Source organism: Rhea americana, unplaced genomic scaffold (assembly GCF_003343005.1).
Source record: "Rhea americana isolate MKP2758 unplaced genomic scaffold, rheAme1 scaffold_467, whole genome shotgun sequence".
In the NCBI taxonomy this organism is placed as follows: Eukaryota; Metazoa; Chordata; class Aves; order Rheiformes; family Rheidae; genus Rhea; species Rhea americana.
In genome coordinates this window covers 116,291-129,480 of record NW_028186609.1, presented here as the reverse complement: position 1 = coordinate 129,480, position 13,190 = coordinate 116,291, and the positions used below count along the sequence as shown (strand labels likewise).

The 13,190-nt window shown below is 39.9% G+C and overlaps 1 protein-coding gene across 2 annotated transcripts in view; it reads right to left on the bottom strand.

Moving 5' to 3' along the window:
* Positions 1-335: 335 nt before the first annotated feature.
* Positions 336-13,190, bottom strand: part of NUFIP1 (nuclear FMR1 interacting protein 1) — a 22,608-nt gene continuing 9,753 nt past the window's right edge. For both annotated transcript variants that reach the window (XM_085316360.1, XM_085316361.1), the window contains exons 7-10: positions 10,272-10,540; positions 7,436-7,564; positions 5,511-5,743; positions 336-2,096 (exon numbers count right to left, since the gene is read on the bottom strand). In XM_085316360.1, coding sequence (XP_085172486.1) covers positions 1,758-2,096; positions 5,511-5,743; positions 7,436-7,564; positions 10,272-10,540 — 970 coding nt within the window. In that variant the 3' untranslated portion in view covers positions 336-1,757. The remainder of the gene's footprint in view (positions 2,097-5,510; positions 5,744-7,435; positions 7,565-10,271; positions 10,541-13,190) is intronic.

The window sequence follows — 13,190 nt, the reverse complement described above, 5'->3', positions numbered from 1 at the left end:
CTCACTAGGGACAAAGGCACGTTAAATGTAACTTCAAAGGAAAAACAAATCCATTTCTGTTCACTGCACATGTGCAGTTGCTGCCCTTGTGTTCAACAGCATTGGCGCCAACCCACTCAGAAATTAGGTTCTGCCCAAGTGCCAAATATCTCTGATCAGGATTCTTTTGCTGATATTTTCATTGCAGTAAAACTGTAAAAGCCATACACAAGTTAGTAAGAACAAGATGGCTTGCGGGACCATCACGGTAGGAATGAATCATCTGCCTTGGAAGAATAAATGTTTATGATCACTACTTCAATCTATTCTACACATGTATTCTTATGACACACAACTTTTACAAGGGTGTTTATATTTATATAATTCCATAAATTCAGACAGTGCATTACAAACACAATGTGCAGTTATAACTATAAATAGCAGAGCAGTGGGACAATTTCCAGTTATTCCTTGTTTTCTGCACTCCACAAGTGARATGCATCATCACATAAATGGCACAAGTTAAAGAACAAATACGGTAAATACAGTTATTAGGCAACTAAAAACCCCATGTGAGTCTTTATTTTAGGCAGTGGTATGGACGGCTAGACTTCTATCAAAGAAAACAAACAAAAAAATCAATCCCTGAGAAGGCAATTTAATTCCAACATTTAACCATGACTAAAAGAGGAAGCGTGGAGAATTACTCTTCAGTGGAGATTTTGACTATAGATTACTTTCATGACATGTTTTCAGTGTCAATGTGACAAACTCACACCTGCACGTTACAAGAAGGATTCTGACAAACAAATGCACAATGTAATCAAAAKACAACTTGTTTCTAAACCTTGGCTGATGCTTTTTCAGCATTCAAAAACAACTCACTCATGTGCAACCATACAGAAGAATGAATGAATACACAATTCTAGGAAGAAAAGCACTAGATGCGGTATGATCAAAAAAACGTACCAAAGACGACATTTTTCCAGAAGGCCAAATCTAATTCCAATGCATATAAAAAAAGAAAGGGACAAACAAGTAACTAAATTTAGAAAATTTGGTAAATTGAATCTATTATTCTCAATAGTAAGTTTGCTTCAAGAGTTAAATCTGTCAGGCAAAGCCTATGACAGCAGTTAAGGCCTATGTTTGCCTGAAGACAAAATTTCTTATATCACTTCACATCCTTACTGTCTTTCCATTTCTTCACTTTATTAACAGATTAAAGATGAGTTCAGGGAAGTGCAGTACGTTTAGAGTCAGGTCAGTTATTTCTTCCATTTCATTTCTTTGTTTTATACTTCAGATCAGTAACAGCTGAAACAAARTGACACCGAATTATCTTTTCAAAACTACATTCACATACTTCCAGAAACTCAAGATAATTCTAGACACTCTAGGTTAATGACTTCAGATGGGGGAGAACCATTTTACCTGAACACTACTTTGCTCTGGCAATGGATTTAAATTCTGACTCGTTTCCTGTTAAGAAGGTGAGGGGCTCGAAGTTCTGAAAGCTCAAAAGCAGGGATCAGAAGATATTCTAGTGAAGACCGTTCTGTGCCACTGCCGTATTTCATTCATGGGGGAAAAGCAATTACTCAACACAGATGCTCTTTTTACAAGGAAAAGGTCACCTCACGCAGGAGAGATTAGAAAAGTGATTTTAACAGTTCAATATACATTTTTTTAATTATTATTTGGTTATACTAATGTCTTTGAAAAAAAGTCAGTCCAGTAGAAAAGCTAAGCCTTTGCTGTACTTTCTACAACATTTTCTACAGTGCTTCTTCACACTGAGTTGGTGGCATTTCCCATGTCTCCTCATCTGCCAAGTGAGGTACCTGTGACGTCTGATCTATGGGTGCTTTCTCACTCTGAGCTGTTAATAATGCATTTTGTTCTCCTCCTGTTAACTGGAGGTCAGAGCTACAAGAGCAATTAGATTCATTGAGCTTGTCCGTCAAAAACTCCGCTGTAGTTTTAGAGGCCTGACCAGCCTCTGTTTCAGCTGCTGGTTCTGTCTTTAAATGAAGTCCAAACACATCATTTCGGACGATGTATCGAACACACTGCAAAATGATATTCCTTTCGTGTCGGATGTCCTGGGCTAGTAACTGGAAGGGAAGAAGACAAAGTGATGCACATTCTCCTCCACTGATCCACAGTGGATGCAAGTCAAGCAACATGTACTGCTTTACTTGGCAATTTTAAACAACTTTAAATACATAAAGAGATACACATGTCTCTCTCTCAAGGCCTGGAAACAGAGATGAGACTGCCTTACCAGACAAAGTACATGAAAGCCATGTACTTCTACACTCAGTGCTCTGCCACCAATTTGGTAGTTGTTTCGGCAAAGTCAACACACATATTTCAGAGTAGCACTACAYAGCCTGTTGGGCTACAACTTAACAGTACAGCTAGAGAGATCTAAAGGCTCACTGGTCCCTTCTCTTGAGCCAGCTCTTGTGCTGATCAGGCACCTTTCTGTATCAGTTGAACTCATAAATTAGTAGAAAATGAACCTAACAGAAACGACTATTTTTTTTTTTGGGGGGGGGGGGGGCAGTGAAAGCTGAGCTGAGTCAACAGGCTCAACATAGCACAAAAAAGTGAGATCAGATATCCAGAAAGCATGAGKCAGGGTGAGACCTGCCTCTCAGGCAGCAGCAAGGTGCTGAAGTGCAGTTTGATGGTCAAACACCACCTTCACAACAGTGCTCTGCAGACGCAGCCGGCAGAGCCTCAAGGGGCTGCAGTTGAGTACAGTACTCGCACATGACTGTCCTGCTGCACCAGCGGAAAACACTCGCATGCCCAACATGCACATGTTTAAGGATCACTCTTTCAGCCCCATTAATGCACTAAGGCAGGTTGAACAAGCTGACAAACCTGATGGTTTCTTTGGGACTAAGCCACCATTCCCAGTTTGCTCAGGTGGCCAAAGTCAGTGAATATATCTAAATACTAGGAACTTCCTCCCCAATTATTTCCCAGTGTAGACTCAGCTTATATCAGGGATAATAATGAACACCTGAAATAAAGAACGCATTCTGGGCCATGATCCTGGGCCATCAGGATGCAAGTCCATTAGCACCATACAGACTTATGAGGTTACCGTACCTGTAATTTAATACTCCATTTATTAAAAACACTTATGAGCCAAAAGGTATAATAATCCAAAGAAAGTCTTCTAATAGCTCACTCAATGCTAGAGACCTCCATTTCCTTTAGCCTCACTGAAGTTCATTTTAGTATTAGGAAAAATAGAAAATACACAAAACAACCAGAAACTGAAGGACATTGTCACTGAGAATATCAGTAGAACTAACACTCTGAAAGAGCTATGGATTTAAAGCAAGTAGCTAAATCTATGGCTAAAAGAGATCTCTTGCACGTAATCAAGCAAGCATCTTGGCTAGATTTGGCCTACAATGCCACGGAGAAGCTTTTTTGCTATTTTAAGTTTAAACAACGAATCTAGCCAGCCACTGATGTGTGCATATTTCTATTTAGACCAGTTACTAAGGCATGTTACAGACAGCTGGCCTAAAAAATGCAAACATTTTGCCTTCAATATTTACCTGTACTGGCAGCTAAAACAGCCTTCAGAAACCTCTAACTGAGCTAACAGATGCCCATTAGGGTGGAGAAGAGGCAGTGTAATGATGTTCTCTTGGTAGGAGTTGGGGAAGCTGCTGAATTCCCAAATGGCCTCACAAAGGCACAGATGGGATGCACCATCACCCTTCCTAGCAAAAAGTTTGTCATACATCTGCCATGGTTTATTTGGAACGGAAAAGTAACACCTCTGTATTCTATTTTTTCATACAGTGACAGATATCTGCAGAGCAATGCTACGCAAGGCTCATCATCCTGTCAGCACRTGGCACAGCTAAACACACATTATGTGGATGGCCCTGATAAATGCAATTTTAGTAGTGCCCAAGATCACTGCCCAATGAATGTCAAAGATCTCTGCAGCTATTCTCCTACCTCCTACCTTTCTTTTAAGTCTCATTTCACTATAAAATATATTTTATAGTGGAAGTAGGCTTTAATATATTTTTATATCTATATATACACACACACACACACACACACACACATATATATATATATATATAGAGAGAGAGAGAGAGAGAGAAAATAAAATTAAAGCCTACTTTACTTTCTGGAGAAGTTCTCAGTAGTGATCCACTGTAAAACTTCAACCCTGTTTCTTCAACATTTTCATACAGTGTTTCTGACAGTAGAAGCCCATCTGTGAATCTCAGGCACTCCTATGTGATTCACAGCCACAGCCACAGYACATGTCCTTTAACAACGGTTTTGAACAGTAAAAGGGGGGGGGGGGAAGGGGGCAAAAATGCAATTTTGAAAAAAGCCTATATTGCCAAGCTACAATTTAGGCTTCTAACGTTCTTTTGGCATCTATGCCACTTCTCTCAGCGTGTGGGATTTCATATGACTTTTTTCAGAGTCCTCACAGCTTTGATCACCAACAGCTTTAAAGAGCAAGAGATAGAGATGACTGGAGGCTTAGGGAGCTGTACAAAGGGCAAACACTTCCTTTTCAGTCACTAGCAGCTTTAATTCTTGGCAGCAAAGATAGTATGTGCTAAAAGGACTATCARTGGATTTCTCCCACATCTGCAGTTTGGGATGTGGCCTGCCAGGACCATTCAGGTATCTCTTGCCTAAGCGCCCTCCACTGTTTCCAAGCACTGATATCAGCAGCACCCGCCTTTCCCCCACACTCTGCCTGCAGTAAATTGTGCTGGCTAGTTACAGAAGCGCAAGGGTAGCCTACCTCATCCGACCTCCTAGCTCATGTTGCTTTTGGGTATTAAATGCAACAAAATCTTAAAGCTCTGTCTATACCAAAGAAAGTCACCAAGCTCCCAGATAGGAGGCTTCAACCTGTTACTCAGAACAGAATCACACCACCTTGGATCCTACAACCCTATAACCCTTGTTACTCTTCTGAGACATCAGTACTGTTACTTCTGCAGGCTACTCTAAACATGGCTACAGGGAAGAGACCCACACGTGTCGTTGCAACTCAACAGCACTCTACAGTTTAAGTCATCTATATGACACCCTTATCCGGAATGCCTCTGACTGCATCTGAAACAAAACTGTGCACTCCTCAATTAGGAGGAGGCAGCTAAAAAGCAAAGCTATGGGCAAAGGGAGGAAGATCAGAATAGCGCACACAAACACACAAGCTACAGGATATTATCACGGAAAGAGTAGAGGGAGGAATAAAGGTTTGTCCTTTGTGCAGCTCACTTTAGGCACATAATTAAGTTGTCATCTTTGCTCAAAGTCAGTCATTACCTGAATGCACACCAAGGTATTTCTATTTGTCTATTTAAACAACTGTATTTGCTGAGCAAAACACTCACTTAACTATTTTAAGACAGGGCTTTTGCTAACAGACCACTGTAACTTTCTGTTGAGAACCATTCATAAATAYTGCTACTTTTGTAGAGTACGTATTMTTTTAGCAGTAAAATCATTACCATTTCCAGCAGAGTTGGACGCCGCTTTGGTAGGAGAGGTAATGGTTTCTTCCCACGTTTATCAGGGCCTCTGGGGGGACCTGCATTCGAATTTGAGCTTCTTAATGTTGTATTTGTAGATTCTGCAGGTTCTTGATTCAGATTTGGATTTTGAGGAACACTTGTAGTTTGAGGCTTATTTTGGAGCACAGCCTGGTTTTCCTCAGGTTTTCCTACGATCTTGACAGGGACTTCTTAAAAGAAAAAACACATTTTCAGCTCTCAAACTTAAAGGCCTCTTTAACACGCTAATATCTCCACTCACTGTAAGTTCATTAGTACTATTCTTACTCACCTGCCCATCTTTATGGCCAAGGCTTTTCGGAGAAAGGAAGGGCTTTGGATTTTTTTGTTTCATATTAAATATAAAAAAATATTCTCTGAATATTCACAGAAAGGAAAACAAGATGTTTCAAATCAGCTATATAGGGGAGTGGGGGAAAGCATCAAGAGTTGAACAGACTTTTAAGTCTCTGCCTGTGATCCCTTTGAAAGTGCGCTGCTTCCTGTTCAAAGTATCTTCACGCAAATTTGACTAAAGAGAAAAGAAGCATCCTGTAGTTAGGGCATGGGATGCCCAAGTTCAATTCCCTTCCCTGCCAGATGCTGTCTAATTTTTAAGCCATCTAGGGAGATGAGGCACAGTGACTATCTATGAAACAAGGCACAGCTGAGTTCTTTACCTTATACTGATACTGCAGAGATCGCCCTAAAGCAAAATTTGAGGCAAGCATAAATACTACAGAAATGGGATGTAGAAGAGACTCTCCTCTGCAAGCTACAGTATACACTTGGAAAAGCACCAAATCCAAGCACGACAGAGTTCAGGTTTTACTGCAACATCCAGCAGCCTTCTATGGAAAAAGCCCTTAAGGACATGGAAATTAGTTCACAGGGTGAGCATAACAGCATTTTCCTGGCACTCCTCAAATATGATCTGAAGTGAGACTGAAGACAGGCTGCTTTTTTTCCAACCGCTTGACTCCAAAAGGCTTGGGAAGTTCAATGATACACACCCTAAGCAAATAAATTTTATCTCCACCCTTCAACTCAGGTCACAGTGGTGGGAAAAGGCAAAACAACAAAGGGGGGAAAAAAACCCACCCAATCTTTCAGGAAACCTTGTTCTGGACTTTCTAACATATGCTGTAGGGCTAGAAAAAGACCAGGAATTAGATGCAGCACAGTTCAAGTGGACAAGGCCATTCCAGTGCAGTACACTGGCTGACTGTACAAATGCTGTATTCTGGGAGCTTCTTCAAGATCAGCAGTTATCACTGTACTTGGAAAAAAGCAATGGCTTAACAGTTTAGTGCTCAAAACTGGGGGGTCAAAATGGAGAAACAGACCAGGAACAAAATAATGTAATATCCTTTTAATCATCCTAGTCTCTTTCTGCATGACTTATACCAGTACTAGCACACGTTGCCACTGCAAGCAAACTGGAGAGTATTTTTGAGATACTGCCCCTGAACCAACACTACATTAACATCTTTGCTTAGTGTAAGCCTCAGCTCATATGTTGTATTTTTTTTCTGCAACACCTATGATTTCTCACTACAGTACTTACAATTTCTTGAGAAAAGACTTTTACAGGTTGACTGAAATTGTGATAACCCACAGAATGAAGGAGTTAGGGGCATGGGCATCAGGTGCTGCCACTGGGCTACTGCATTCATAAATGCTGCCTTTATAAATATATAGGGCCTGGACAAAGGAATGGGAGAGGGCAGAAAGCCAAATGTGAAGCCTTCCAACTCCCCCTCCTTCAGAGGGAAAGATTATTTCTAACCATGTTTTATCTGCATTTGCAGTTCACAGCACTGGGATGAAGGAAGAGAGAAGAGAAAAAAAAAAAAGACAAATTTCACCGAGCTCCTTCGCACCTTCCGGCTCACTCTCAGACGCGCTGCCATAGTTGGCCGACAACGAACTCAGGGCCGAGGTGACCTGCTTGGGAACAACAGTTGTTCCCAGCTTCCCATCTTCAGCAGCTGCTTCATCCTTGTCGGATTCTGCACGGAAAGAAAAAAGCGAGAGAGATTTTTCCCAAGCACTCCCGCACATTAACAGCCATTTTTGCTATTAAGTCTTCATTTGAGTGAGACGTAGGACTGGTGCTAGGCACCACCATCGGCTCAGCGTCGTGGATGCACACACTTGCCTACCCTCCACATTCAGCAGCGAAACTGTTTAAGCGCTGGCYGCAGTTCTGCAGGGGAAGCTACAGGAGCAAAAAAAAAGTTTGATTTCTCTGAACAAAGCTTGGGCTTTTGGGGCCTATCTCACATAGAGAATTTAATTATAGGTTTAATCATCAACCGCGAGTAAAGAAAGAGCAAGGATTTCATAATATGTTTTGAAGTCTTCCTGGATTTAATCCAGTGGGGGTGACTTCAAAAGCCAATAATGTAAAAAGGAGAATTTCCTCATTTAAAGTGAGGATTAAGGACAAAAATTTTTGGATGATTAAAAACCTTTCTAAAGGACACTCAGCCTATAAGTTAGGCAATCAGTTTTCAGCAGTATTTCAGATAGTTAAACACCTAAATTCCTACAGAGTATGATGGATATGCATGAGTAAATGAGATGTTACAGTCTAAAACTGCCCTTTAGAAAGAATACCAGAAAGATAAGACAGAAGGCAAACAAACCAAACACACCTAATTTGAGGATTTTAGGAAAACAGAAAGAACCTACCAGAAAAAACTTCTCAGAAATAAACTTACAAAATTATGATAATTTTCATTCAATTCACTGTTCACTATCTTATAAATAGTTATATCAATAGAGTTTATATTGCTGTCAGCATGTAGAAACAAAAATATGCTTACCAGAAGAATTAAAGCAGTAATATTTTAAAGTTACACAAAGAAAGCATCAAGATCAAGTTCAATAACATATCAAAAACTGGTATTAAAAGAGAAAAAAAGCTGACATTTTAAATAATTCACTTGTGTAAGTGAATCAGTTTAGTTTTCACATTCTCAGTATTGTTCTATTTCAAAACAGAAAAGGATACTTAATAGTCTTTAAAAATAAATCTATTGTGGAAATACTTTATTTCTCTTTTGACTTTAGCAAAAATTTCTTTATTTTACAAGTTAGTTTAGTAACTTAAGTTGGTGCTAATTCTTTAGGCTATTGTGCAATATTTATGGCAGAACAAGTAATGCTGCACACAAGCTTTTTGGCAGCACTTTCAAAACCCTGACTAGCCAGGAAAAGTTTCAGTATCTAAATTTAAATCAACTGATGCTATTTTTCTCCTCTCTCATTACACTCTGCTGCCAGACTCCTCATAATCCCTAAAACGCAGGTAGGCAGCTGCCCTTGTTACTGCTATCGTATCCCCTTCGCTTGCCAGCAAAAGGGTGGCGTAAATTTTACCTGCGTGTCTTCCTAYGGCAGCTACCTCAGTCCAAGGATGAGCACCACCGATGAACGCAAGCATTTCTATACAGTGCCTCGAATACAGAATTCCATTTTTTAATACCAACCCCTACTCCGTTTCCTAAAATCCTAAAATGATGGCACTATTTCCCTATGGCTCAAATCACTCCCCTGCCCAATTAAGCATGCTGAAAAAAAAAAAAAAAAAAATTATTCCTTATCTCTGGAGACAACAGGTAGAATAAGATTATTTTAGCAAAAACTTAACCTTAATAAAGATAGAATTGAGCTGTGCTCTGTTAGAAGGCCCCCAAAACTTCAGTTTGTTAGTTCAGTATTGACTTAGTTTAGTAACACACTTTAAAATACATATAGATAAGAGAAATACCCAACACAGATGTTTTTCAAATCCAAGACATGCCTATATCCTGTCTTCTAACTGTCTCTCCTCCTTAGAGGAAAGATTTCTTGATGATAGAGCATAGGAGTCAGTGTTCCCTAGTTCATACAGGGGAATCAAACACGTAAGAGGTATCCACCAGATTTTTCTCATTGTATTCGTATCATGATCAACTTGGCTCACAAGTAAATTTAAGTGCCTAATTGTTGACAGTGTCTAAAGCGTTCTTCTAAAGCAAAATTATCTCCCTCTTCAATGACTTTATATTTTAGTTTCTTTTCAAATCACATCAGTCAAGCCTACTGGTCTTAGCTCTTCCTAACAACATATATGTACACACATCAGTAGGACACACACATACAGGAGAAAGATCCCTCACTCTGAATGACTACGAGATACTGTTTCCTCTCTAACAGGTCAAGCCTTCTAGGGCAGAAGCTCCTTGAAATGCAAGAGTTGCCCCTCTCCTTTTTTTCTTTAGACAAAGCACTGAGCCAGTCTTCACAATAATCACAGTGTCTTCTCTTACAAGACCATGTCCTAAATCAAGATACATCTACATAGCAATTTCTATTTAAAAGGAAGCTCTAAAAGCAAGTTTTAGACACAGGGATGTTCAACTACATTCAAAGYTACAAGTTTATGACCCTGATGAGCCTGGAACTACTCTAGCCACAGCACAGCAATCCCAGTGATAAAGAGGGGACAGCAGGCTCCTAACTGTGTTTGGAGAAAAATGCTTAAGACTTCCATCAATTTTCTACTAACAGAATTTTCCATTATAAACACATCCAATTAGCCCACTTCCAATCAAGGACATAGTTTACAAGCTTCAGTAAGTTCCCAGCTCTCCCTAGAAGTTGCTAGCAAATAGCTTGTTCTAGTAGAACTACTTTAAAATAAAACTTCTCCAAGCGCCTTTATCTTACCAACATCACTGTTTGCCAGTAGACTGAGAGGGTCCATGTCCTTCATGCACGCCTGAGACTCCAAAGCTGGTTGTTTTTCATCATCTCTTTCACACGCATGGTTTTCTGGTCCATTAGCTACATTTTGGTTTTTTTGTGATGGCACATTATCACCTCCACCATTTTTCTTAAACTTCTTCCAGAACTGGCGTTTTTGCTTTTTCTTTTGTCTTCCTTGCTGCCCAGACCTCTCTTCATCTTCTGGAGCTTTCCACATTCCCTTCATCTTGCTGGAGAAGAGAAATGTAAAATTTACAGAAATGACAACCTACCATTCAACTGAAATAACCAAAAGGCTCAGGCCCACAATCAAGGTACAGCAGTGTAATGTGCTGCCAGAAGTTACTCCAGCTCAGCTAACACGTGGTACGAGACCACATGTGCAGTCACAGAATMTCTCATTGACAGGGTAATGGGACAAAACTGAAACCTAAGGGAAAAGTTTGAAGTTCACAGGTTTTAATCACAAAACAAGGGTATGAGGGCTAAGSAATTTCATTTATCATCATCTAAAGTGTGAGGACCTAACATTTTCATTGTACATGATAAAGCTAACATTCCTATCACTTAAGCAAGGAGGGGATACAAAACAGGAGAGCATATGTGGAGTTAAAAGGGAAGCATCTCTTATTAGTATAGTTCCATTTCTGCGATCTTTTTCCAGTTACAGCTCAGCAAAGGATGATCCTGTTGCATTAAATCCATCCGGCYGCCTGACACAGCCAAGTGCAATGATTACCTATCCTTGACTCCAGCTAACAAATGCCTTTTCATCTTTTTCACTTTGATGCAGAAGGAGAAAGAAAAAAAAGAAACTTCTATCACAAAAATATTAAAAAAAATAAAAGAAAAATCCTCACAACTCCTAAATTACAGAAAAAGCACAGCATGCTAGTTCTACCAATATTTCAGATTATTCTATCCACACAGGAAGTGGTTAAGGAAGGTACCTGAACAGCCTAACAAACTGTCCTCCAAAATCCATGGCTACAGGAGTGTATTAGATTAGTCAGAAACACAAATGTAAGTGGCAACTTCAGCTTCCTGAAAATATTTCTTTACAAGCAACAGAAACTTTGTTCAGCAAAACAAGGCTGCAATCATCAGCACATTTTAACCATAAAAGACATGCAAAACCTCACAGTCCTGTTTCGCTCAGTACTTTCTCTCCAGCAGTCTCACCTACAGCATGGCAGAGGTCCTGTAATCCCTAGCCAAGGGTGTAACACCACAMTTGGGCAAGAGCTTCCTGAAACCTCTCCCTGCTTCTAGAGTCTGCATCTGCAAGCACAGTTCCAAAGGCAGATTTCTAACCTGGTACCTTGCAACAGCCAGGAGTATACATATGGAAACAAAAGAGTAAAGAGCACAAAAAAGGGCAGTCACATTTCTAGTTTATTTTTCCAGTTTTCAGCGACTATCTCTAGTCAGATATGGTCTAAAATACTAATGGTTTTGCACCCCATGTTATAGGATGCTGTATAAACTTACAGTATCCTGGAAGTCTTGCAGCAAGATGCTGACATTATGTGAAAAAGGACCTCCTTTGGTTTGTTTTCATTCTGATGCTTGARGTTGTCATTTGATAACCCAGACTATCTGGGGTTACAAGAAATAGCAAACGATTATTATATTCACCTCTTCCCTCTGTGCAATTTTCTARACCTCTGTTGGAGAACCCTTCCAAACCACCCCTTTGCTTGTACAGAAGCCTTCCCATTACTAAAGTTCCTCTCTTCCAAAACTTCGCAGTTCTATTAAATCCTTCTTGTAAAGAACCACATATAGGATACAAAATGGCTTTACAGCCATTTAGTGACAAAGCATATTCTGTTTCACTCTCCAGTCCTTTCATAATAGTTTCTAACACTGATTACTCAGCTCTCACAGACTCATCTACTGTAGTTCTCCTGTGGTGCAAGACACAAATCACCACATTCCTGTGTGCAAGTCTCATTCACRTTAGTTGACTAGCGTTTTCCTGCATAACTCACCTCTGTCCAAGACAAAGGACTTTACTATTGTGAATTTGTACAGTATCTTGCACAAAAGGGCTCTAAATTCAGCATACTGCTGTACAGTCTACGAAATATTGAGCAAGTACAGACTCAAAAGACATGCTGTCCTTGACCATGGGATAAAAATCAACATTCTGATTTCCCTGTGAACACATTTCCCACTGAACACACAAAAAGAAACTCCAAGGTCATGAAGACATCCCAACAAATGCCAGCCTGTCTTCTGCCTTCCTCTGCTGAAAGATGTATTCTTCACATCCTGTTCAAAGGGAGTAAAGGGCTATGTGCTATTAATCAGCTGTTGCAAGACACCGCACAGATTGCCAAAGTGGTCCTCTGTATCTCTAATCTCATATGCAGGGATGCCGAGAATTAATAGCTGTAAAGCACTTCAGAGAACCACAAATGGAAAGTGCTGGAGAAGTGTTAAGTATCTAATCCTTTCTAAATCTTACTGAGCTATTTGCTTTAATAGTACAGCTTGCTGAGAACAAGCTGTATGCTATTTTTGCCTCATGCATCAGTAATTTTGCCAGATAAGCACCAATTCCAGAATCTGTATTGTTGATATACAAAGCACAAATGACAGCTTTTGGACAGCATATCAGATCTGTAGCAGTAGTAGTTCAGAAAGGAGGAGGGGAAAAAAAAAAGGGAAGAAAAAAGGAGAAAAGTTTCTAAACTCAGAGTTAAAAGTCACCAAGTGAAAGCAAACAACCAGTAACTTTGAGGTGGTTTTTCCAAACAGTTTTCCAGCTGTAAAGTTACTGATACGTGTAATAGATAAGTCAGGAACTGCTGACTGACATATACTGCGTCTGACTCAGTTCACTAGCAGAACCACAAAAGAAAAAAAAAAAAA